The 9,757-nt window shown below is 61.3% G+C and overlaps 1 protein-coding gene across 1 annotated transcript; it reads right to left on the bottom strand.

The window, feature by feature from the left end:
- Positions 1-582: 582 nt before the first annotated feature.
- On the bottom strand, positions 583-8,393 carry LOC104353471 (uncharacterized). The gene is given in 5 exon segments (XM_086471222.1): positions 583-727; positions 818-850; positions 852-1,072; positions 1,490-3,757; positions 5,958-8,393. Coding segments are annotated over 5 exon segments (5,103 nt in total).
- Between the last annotated feature and the right edge of the window lie 1,364 nt (positions 8,394-9,757).

Here is a 9,757-nt window from a genome sequence, read left to right as displayed (position 1 = left end):
TAGGTAGTGAATACATAGTGTCATCTTCCTAAAGCTCCCATTAAGGCATTTCTCCTAAGCAAGCTGTGAGTTAAGCATTGATGATGACATGCAAATACACTGGAGAAAACTCCTAGGGCTCGCAATCTCCCCAATACAACCCAGTTCGGCCAGAAGTACTTCGAAGCCAAAACTCACATTGCACAGTACCAGAGCTAGGCACTGAACAGGGAAAGAAGCAATCCATATCTCTTGTACCCTTCAACAGCACATCACACACAGCTCCCATGGACCTTGTCTCCAACCCTTCACTTCCTACATGGTGTTCTTTGACCCTCACCATTTGCAGGCACTTATCAAAAAGCCACTTCCTCAGAATGTTTCTCTATAAAATGCACGACAATCACACCACGGATTTCACAGAGGAAAATTCACATCACTGTGCAGACAGAAGATACATTTGCCCGCTCACTACACTTCAGAGAAGAAACACCGATGTTCTGAAAGTAAAACAGCAGCAGTTGTCCACAAGAACTGGGTCAGTGAAGGGCGTGGAATACAAAAAGGACCTGATAAAACCACAAAGACCCTCTCCAACGAAACTCAAGCCAGCAGCAGCCCCACACTTCTCCTGCCCCTCACAACAACTGTAACGCTCAGCCACAAGCCCGCGTTCACTGCCACGCAGCGAGAGGCACCAGCGCACAGCGCGTTGCGCAGCGAAGCTCCGCCTTCCTGGGCACCCAACCTCCCTCCGCAGGACGCAGAACCCGCCGGGAAAGCGCCGGGAAGCAGCAGAGGGAAGCGTGGCGGGGAAAGCCTGGTCAGAGGCACTCACCGGGGCAGCGGCCGGGTCCGCGCGGCGGGCGCCGGCAGGGTCCTCCCCGAGCAGCGGCGCGGGCTCGTCGGGCGGCGGCCGGGCCGGCAGGGTGTCGCAGCAGCTGGCGCCCGACAAGCGGAGCTGGCTCTTGCGCGAGTCGGCGGTGAGCGACACCTCGTGCGAGTAGGAGTGCAGGAAGGCGCGGACGCCGTCGATGCCCACGAAGGTCGAGGCCGGCACGCCGCGCAGGGCGCCGCTGCCCGCCGCCAGCAGCTGCGAGCGACGCCAGCGCCGCAGGCGCAGCGCCAGCAGCAGCAGCAGGAAGGCGACGAACAGGCAGGACACGGCCGCCACGGCCACCACCAGCCACCGCGTCAGCCCGCCGGCCGCCTCGCCCGGCGCCGCCGCCGCCGCCGCCGCGCTGCCCAGCTCCCACAGCAGCTCGGCCACGCTCTCGGCCAGCACCACCGTCAGCGTGGCCGTGGCCGACAGCGCCGGCCGCCCGTGGTCCTTCACCACCACCACCAGGCTCTGCCGCGACGCGTCGCGGGCCAGCGGCGACCGCGCCGTCCGCACCTCGCCGCTGTGCAGCCCCACGCGGAACAGCCCCGGCTCCGTCGCCTTGGCCAGCTCGTACGACAGCCACGCGTTCTGACCCGCGTCCGCGTCCACCGCCACCACCTTGGCCACCAGCGACCCGGGCTCCGCCGAGCGCGGCGCCAGCTCCACGCCCGACCAGCCCCACACCGACCCCGACCGCGACCCCAACCCCGCGCTCGCCGCCGCCGCCGACGACGCCGCCGGCGGGTACAGCACCTGCGGCGCGTTGTCGTTCTCGTCCACGATCACCAGCCGCACCGACACGTTGCTGCTCAGCGCCGGCGCGCCGCCGTCCTCCGCCCGCACCCACAGCCCCACCTCGCGCACCTCCTCGTAGTCGAACGAGCGCAGCGCGTACAGCGCGCCCGTCTCCGCCTGCACCGACACGTACGACGACAGCGGCGCGCCCCGCACAAGACCCTCCCCCAGCCGGTACCGCACGCGCGCGTTCGCCCCCCAGTCCGCGTCCGTCGCCCGCACCGTCAGCACCAGCGCGCCCGCCGCGTTGTTCTCGGCCAGCCGCGCGCTGTACCGCGCCTCCGCGAACACCGGCGCGTTGTCGTTCACGTCCAGCACGCGCAGCGCCAGCACCGCGCTGCTCCGCAGCGACGGCGAACCGCCGTCCGCCGCCCGCACCGTCACGTTGTACTCCCACACCTCCTCCCGGTCCAGCTCCCGCGCCGTCACCACGCGGTAGTAGCTGCCCTGCGAGCTCTGCAGCACGAACGGGACGCCCCCGTCCAGCCAGCACCGCACCTCGCCGTTCGCCCCCGAGTCCCGGTCCTGCACGTGTAACAGGGCCACCACCGTCCCCGGCGGCGCGTCCTCCGAGATCGCGTTCAGCGCCGACCGCACCGAAATCTCAGGGGCGTTGTCGTTGACGTCTGTCACCGTGATCGCGACTTTCGCCGTGTGAGAAAGGCCACCGCCGTCCCGTGCCTGCACCTCCAGTTCGTACGAGTCACCTTCCTCGAAGTCCAGGCTCCGCAACAGCGTGATCGAACCCGTCTCGGCATCCAACAGGAATATCTGGGAGGCTTTCTCGGTGATTTTCTTCAGCGAGTATTTCACGTGCCCGTTCAGGCCCTCGTCGGCGTCGGTGGCCGTGACGGTGACGAGGGTGGAGCCCACGGGCACGTCCTCGGGCACACGCACCGGGTACTCCGCCTGCCTGAACACGGGCGCGTTGTCGTTCGCGTCCAGCACCGACACCCGCAGCCGCGCCGTGCCCGTCCGCGCCGGATCGCCGCCGTCGCTCGCCCTCAGCACCAGCTCGTGAAACGCCGCCTCCTCCCGGTCCAGCGCCTTCGCCAGCACCAGCTCGGGACGACGAGCGCCGCCGGGGCCCGCCTGCACGGCCAGCGAGAAGTGCTCGTCGCCGCTCAGCTCGTAGCTCTGCAGGCCGTTCAACCCCGAGTCCGGGTCGTGAGCTTCGGCCAGGGGAAACCGCGAACCCGGCGCTGTCGTCTCGCTTATTGTCTCCTCCAGCTCAACATCCTTGAAGCTAGGCGCGTTGTCATTAATGTCCGTGATCTCCACTTCGATTTCGTAAACCTGCATTTCCTCCTCCACTATCACCTCACACCGCAGCACGCATTGCTGCACACTCTCGCACAGCAGCTCTCTGTCTATCCTCTCCGCCGTCACTAAATGTCCCGTCTTCCCGTGCAGGGCGAAATACTGCATCAGTGTATCGGAGACAAGGTGGACGCCGCGATCGCGGAGCGCCGGCAGCTCCAGCCCCAGGTCCTTGGCCACGTCGCCCACGAACGAGCCCTTCGGCAGCTCCTCGGGCACCGAGTAGCGCAGCTGCCCACACGCCGCCTCCCACAACGCCACCAGGACGCACCACAGCAGGGCTCGATCCCGCCGGACCCAGCGCCTCCCCGACGCGTTCATCGCCGCCGCGGCGCCGCCGGCACCGCAACACGGCCGGCTCCTCCCCGCCGAACACCCACGATGCGGCTCCGGCTCTCCGCTCTCGGCCGCTGCTGCCGGACCCTCCGCCTCGCTGCAGCGCGGCTCTGCACCGCGGGGACGCTCACAGACCGCCCGAATGCCGAGAAAGTCAGACAGACAGACAGCGAGCGAGCGAGCGAGTGAGCCGGGCTGCAGCGGGCGGGGCTGCCTGCAGAGCTCCGGCCTTCCTCTCGCTCCTCCTCGGTCAACAGCGGCGCCCGCAGCCTCCTCCCGGCACTGCAGGCACCGAGCGCTGCCCACCGCTGCCCGCCCTGCCTTGCCCACGGGCAGCTCGCGGGGACGGCACCGCCGCCAGCGACACACCGGTCCCCGGCCAGCGCTGATCTCCTGCCTTGGCTTTTCTCCAGCCGAACTCTTCTTTGACGGTGAAATGTCACCCTTCCACAACCAGAACGATGTCAGAGGCCTTCTCGTGGACGTTTTTTTCTACCTCACTGCAAAAATTACTTACTAACAGCTATATGTGTAAAGTCGTGCAAATATGTCGCGCAGAATATTATTAGTCTTTATCCCAGTAGTCCAAAAGCACAATCTGCAACACTATTTTTATGTAGTAGTCATGCTTGAATCACTGATTCACAGATAGAAAACAGGCTCCGAGATAGAAAACAGGATAATCAGATACAGAATCCCGCCCTCCAAAATTACAGAGATTTCAGGGTCAATAACCCAACAGGCAGAAACTTTGCTTTAAATACTTCTGTTCATGTAGAATACGCTGCAATTTAACTACTCCCTGATCACTGACTGAGATCAGACGTTTAAAGGCTGAAGAGGGTGGAGTAAGTCCACTGAAATCGAGACCCGACAACACCAACACTATACAACTCATGAGGAAGTGGAGCTGCTCAGCCACCTACCATGGGCTCTGTGATATCTCCCTAGAAGACCAGTACAGCAGGAGGCTCACCTGCTGCTCCAAAATCATCCTCTCCTGTCCATCCTGGCTGCCCAATGGAGATCACTTCACACTGATTGTTCTACAACAACCCAGGAGGAACCTGCAGTGAACCCGGCCAGAATCACCTGCTCCGTTCCGCCCCACACTGCAGAAAAAACGACTTTGTGAGTACAGCAGGAAGGAAAGCAGGGGGAACTGCCTTATCTTCTGTACCCATCTTGTGGCCCACACTATCAAAATGTGGGGTGTTTGAAGCCCTACGACAGCTTTGGTTTCCTCCAAACTTTTCTTATACAACTATTTTCCCGATATTCTTCTATTCTCAGCTGTATTTTTCAATTATATAAGAGCAAATGACTTGCATTAAAATGTTAGTACACCTAAAGATACAGTTAACACTGGTAAAGCTGAGTTGAAAGAATCCCACGTCTGATTTCGTTTATTAATAGGCCACATAAATTTACGGTTTGTGTACTTTATACATATTTCCATTTAATCAAGTAATTCAAAAGCTTGAACGACCAGGAACAGGGTTTTTTCTTGCCAAAAATCACCCTGTAAAAGATAAATGCTCGTTAGTAAAGCATTCATCTAATTCTTGAATCTGCCTGTTGGTAGTACAGCGTTTCAACAAAATACCGTAGGACAGAAGGAGAAGACAAGTACAGACGCACACCCTAAACTACGCGGAACATTTGTAAATGTGCAAATTCAAGTGCCTAATTGCTGTCATTCCGAGTATTGCCTTCTCCTTTCAGATGTGTTCAGAGAACAAGTAGAGGTCCTTCCTTGTAAAGATACAACAACTATTGCAAAAAGTGGCTGACACCGAAGTCCTAGGATTACTATTGCACTATTAAGACGATATACAAGGTCCAAGCGCCTCTCTTTTGGAAAACTCGATAGGAAAAGAGGATAGGAGGCTCTGAAAAAAAACCAGGCAATTTCGTGTTTGTTTTTGTTTGTTTGTTTGTTTGTTTGTTTTTTCCAGATCCCATTCTACATCTTCACCTCTGCGTGAAAGACAGATTAGAGACGGCAAAAAAAGGGGAACTAACACCCAGGACAAAGAAATGAGAAATAACTGCACAAACAACTCACAAAACTCATGCCTAGATAAAATTTATCCACCTCATTAATGCCACCATTTCTGCAGCAGCTTTTCTCCAAAAGATTGGAGGGCACTGGGCGGAAGAGGGCAACATTCACTAGGGAGGAACGATCTGTAACTTTTCCATTCACGGAACCACACGCATTTTCCTTTGGCAAAAAGCAGTAATCAACGGATCTCAATTTAGCTATCACCTAGATCCAAGTACATCAGTTACGGAAAAAACCGACCAGGAAGGAAAAATCTCCAACAACAAGCGTACGCCAATTTTCCCCAACTCCGTCATGCACAATCATTAATTTAACGCGTTCACCGCTACAAACTCAAACGAGAGATGTAGTCAAAACCTCTCAGCAGACCCTTAACCTGTGACCGCGAAAGAACAAAGAAGTGCCGCTGCCAGCTGCCTGCTCTCAGTGGAAGGGGGATATACCGTTAATGCATCATTAGTTCCTTCATGAAGACACGGATCAGATCTCCCCATCCACACCAGCCGTAGAAAACTCAGAGGAATAGGGAGGACGGTTGAGAAAGGCTGACAAAAAAGAGCGCGGGAGACTACAGACCTGCTGTGCGTCGGGGTCCGCCGGCGGCTCTCCCGCGTCGGCGCTGCCGCTCGGGCTCCGCTTCCCGCAGGCCTCCGCGCCGAGAAGCTCCTCCGCGGGCAGGCTGGGCAGCGGCGGCGGCAGCCAAGCGGCCTCGGCGGCGGCGCGGCCCGGCGCCACGCACAGGTTGTAGGAGTAGGGCAAGGTGCCCTCGCAGAAGTCGGCCGGGAAGGCGGCGCCGGCCACGGAGAAGCGCTGCGCGCCCAGGCAGCGCAGCACGGCGGGCGGCCCGGCCCGCCGCACCCGCGCCAGCACGGCCAGCGCCACGCTCAGCACGAACAGCGCCGACAGCAGCGCCAGCGCCAGCACCAGGTAGAACTGCAGCTCCGCCGGCGGCTCGGCGCCCGCCGCCCGCTCGCTCAGCGCCGGCAGCGCCTCCTGCAGGCTCTCGGCCAGCACCACGTGCAGCGTGGCCGTGGCCGACAGCGCCGGCTGCCCGTGGTCCTTCACCACGGCCACCAGCCGCTGCTTCGCCGCGTCCCTCTCCGACACGGCCCGCGCCGTCCGCACCTCGCCGCTGTGCAGCCCCACGCGGAACAGCGCCGGCTCCGCCGCCTGCACCAGCTCGTACGACAGCCACGCGTTGCGCCCCGCGTCCGCGTCCACCGCCACCACCTTGGCCACCAGGTACCCGGCCTCGGCCGAACGCGGCACCACCTCGAATGACGACGACGACGGCGATCCCCCCGCCGCTCCCGCCGCCGGCCACAGCACCCGCGGCGCGTTGTCGTTGCGGTCCAGCACGAAGACGCGCACCGTCGCCGTCGAGCTGCGCGCCGGCGCCCCGCCGTCCTGCGCCCGCACCGCCACCGCGAACTCGCGGCACTGCTCGTAGTCCAAGGAGCGCTGCGCGTACACCGCGCCGCTCCGCGCCTCCACCGACACGTACGCCGCCGCGCCCGCGCTGCCGCCCGCCAGCCAGTAGCTCACGCGCCCGTTGGCGCCCGCGTCCGCGTCCCGCGCCCGCACGCGCACCACCTCCGCGCCCGCCGCGTTGTTCTCCGGCACGTACGCGCTGTAGGCCGCCTCCTCGAACACCGGCGCGTTGTCGTTCACGTCCGACACCTCCAGCACCAGCGCCGCCACGCTGGACAGCGCCGGCGCGCCCCGGTCCCGCGCCACCACCGTCACGCGGTGCTCGGACGCCTGCTCACGGTCCAGCGAGCTCGCCGTCACCACCTTGTACGAGCCGCCCGACGACGACGACGACAACAGCGACAGCGGCGCCTCGCCCGACAGCTCGCACCACACCTGACCGTTCTCCCCGGAGTCCCGGTCCCGAACTTTCACCAGGGCCACCACCGTGCCGACCGGCGCGTCCTCGGGCACTGGGCTCGACACCGACGTCAGCGTCACCTCGGGCGCGTTGTCGTTCACGTCCAGCACCTCCACCTCCACCTTGCAGTGCGCCACCAGACCGCCACCGTCCCTCGCCTCCACGGCCAGGCTGAACATGTGCGCATCCTCGAAGTCCAGTGCTTCCCGCAGAGTGATCATCCCGCTCTCCGCGTCCACCACGAACTTCTGAAGCACCTTGGACGGCATTTTCCCGAAGCCGTAGGAGATGCGGGCGTTGGTGCCCGCGTCGGCGTCGGTGGCGGAGACGTTCAGCACCGGCGAGCCCGGCGGCGCGTCCTCCCGCAGGCTCGCGCGGTACCGGTCCTGCGTGAACACGGGTGCGTTGTCGTTGGCGTCGGTGACGTTGATGCAGAGCTGGGCGGTGCCGCTCCGCGGAGGGTCCCCGCCGTCCACCGCCGTCAGTACCAGCCGCAGGCTCTGCTCGCTCTCCCGGTCCAGCGCTCGGCGCAGCACCAGCTCCGCGAACTTGCTGCCGTCCGGGCTCTCCTTCACTTCCACCGCGAAGTACGCGTTGGCCTCCAGCTCGTAGCCCTGCAGCGAGTTGCCGCCCACGTCCGCGTCCTCGGCCATGCCCAGGTAAAACCGGGCGCCGGGAGAAGTCAACTCGTTGATCTCCAGCTGGAAATTGTCTTGTAGGAAGCGCGGCGCGTTGTCGTTGACGTCCTGGATGGCCACCTCGACGTGGAAAACGTTGAGCGGGTTCTGCACCAGCGCCTCGAAGCTGACGGAGCAGGACGCCGCCTCGCCGCACAGCTCCTCCCGGTCCAGCCTCTCGCTCACGTACAGCTCCCCGGTCTCCTCGCTCACGCCGAAGTATGGCTTCTCGGCGCTGAGCCGCAGCTTGCGTGCCGGCAGGTCGGCCGGGCTCAGCCCCAGGTCCCGCGCCAGCGGCCCCACCAGCGAGCCTCTGCCCAGCTCCTCGGGGATGGCGTAGCGGAGCCGCTCCGGCGCCGCCCGGCAGCACAAGCCCAGCACCAGAGCGGACAGCAGCACTCGCCCGGCTGCTCGCCGCCGGCTCTGCCTCTGCCTCCCCGCCATTCTGCACAGCGAGCGCCGCGCTCCTCCTTCCGCCGCTGCCCGCCCTCCGCCCGGCCTTCCGCCGCGCTCCGCAGCCCGCGCAGGGGCCGCCGCAGGGCTGCGAGCTCGCCGCCGCCGCCTCGGACGCCGCCGCTCCCCGCGCCGCGCCGCCGCTCGCCTCTGCTGCCCGCGCCGCTGCCGCTCTGGCCGCCGCCGGGCGAGCGAGCAGCCCGCGGGGGCAGGACGCTGCGGCGGCTCCGCGGCGGCTGCGGCTGCGGCTGCGGCTCCAGCGCCGCTCCGCCTCGGCCAACAGCGGCACCCGGAGGCGCCGCGACGCCACCGCAGCCGCCTCGTGGCCGCGCTCACAGGGGCCGCGCTTCTGCCCGGCCTTCGCTGCCCGCACCCGCCTTTGGGGTCTCTCTGGAATTGGAATCGGGCAGCGCAGAGGCACTTGCTTAATGGGACTCCAAAGGCGTTTAAAACTGACATACGCTGTCGGGTACTTTTGGGTCTCAGTGACTAGTCAGTAGTAATTCTTCATTGCAGAGAAATAAGGAAAGGACCTCAGCTGCTCTATACAAAATCTAAATCGAAGTAGAAGAGGAATAGACAGTTTTACAGTTGTGGAAGACATTATTTTCAATTCTGCTTTCCTTACCTGTGAGAAATACTAAGAAGAAAATATTTGTGGTGGTGTAATCAATAAGAAGCCATAAATACAATGAAGAAAAAGTCATTGCAGTCCTTTCATATTGGGCCTGCAAAGGGTTACCATCCTCCCTGCTTTTCTTCCAAATGTGCATTTTAGTCTCTGATTTGTCCCACTGTTGATTTTTTCCTCTAGGGAGAAGAGCAATTATTCTATGTGAAGAGAGCAGAATAACCTTCAGCATTTTGTTTCTGCTTCACAAAAGTTCTTTCTGTTTTATCTCTGTGCTTGATGGGCTGGCAGTGTGAAAGTGTAAAGCTACGTCAGCTCTTTCATAGCACCAAAGAATGGGTTGGGTTGGGGAGGACATTTAAGGATCATTGAGTCCAGTGCTCTGCCATGGGCAGGGACATTTTTCACTGCCTCAGGTTGCTCAAAGCCCCATCCAGCCTGACCTTCAACACTTTGAATGGTGGTGCATCTACAACTTCTCTGGGCAACCTGTTCCAAGGCCTCACCATGCTCATTCTAAAACATTTCTTCCTCATGTCCAATGGAAACCTACCCTCTTTCAGTTTAAAACCATCCTCTTCTCCCTTTCTTTTAAAACCCTTTTATATATTGAAAAGTCACAATAATGTCTCTGCAAACCCTTCTCTTCTCCAAACTGAAGGACCTCAATTCCTTCATAGGAGAGATGTTCCTGCACTTTGAGAACTTTTGAGGCTCTCCTCTG

This window comes from Leptosomus discolor, chromosome 10 (genome assembly GCF_034619465.1).
Source record: "Leptosomus discolor isolate bLepDis1 chromosome 10, bLepDis1.hap2, whole genome shotgun sequence".
NCBI classification, from domain to species: Eukaryota; Metazoa; Chordata; class Aves; order Leptosomiformes; family Leptosomidae; genus Leptosomus; species Leptosomus discolor.
This window is presented reverse-complemented; position numbering and strand designations above follow the sequence as displayed.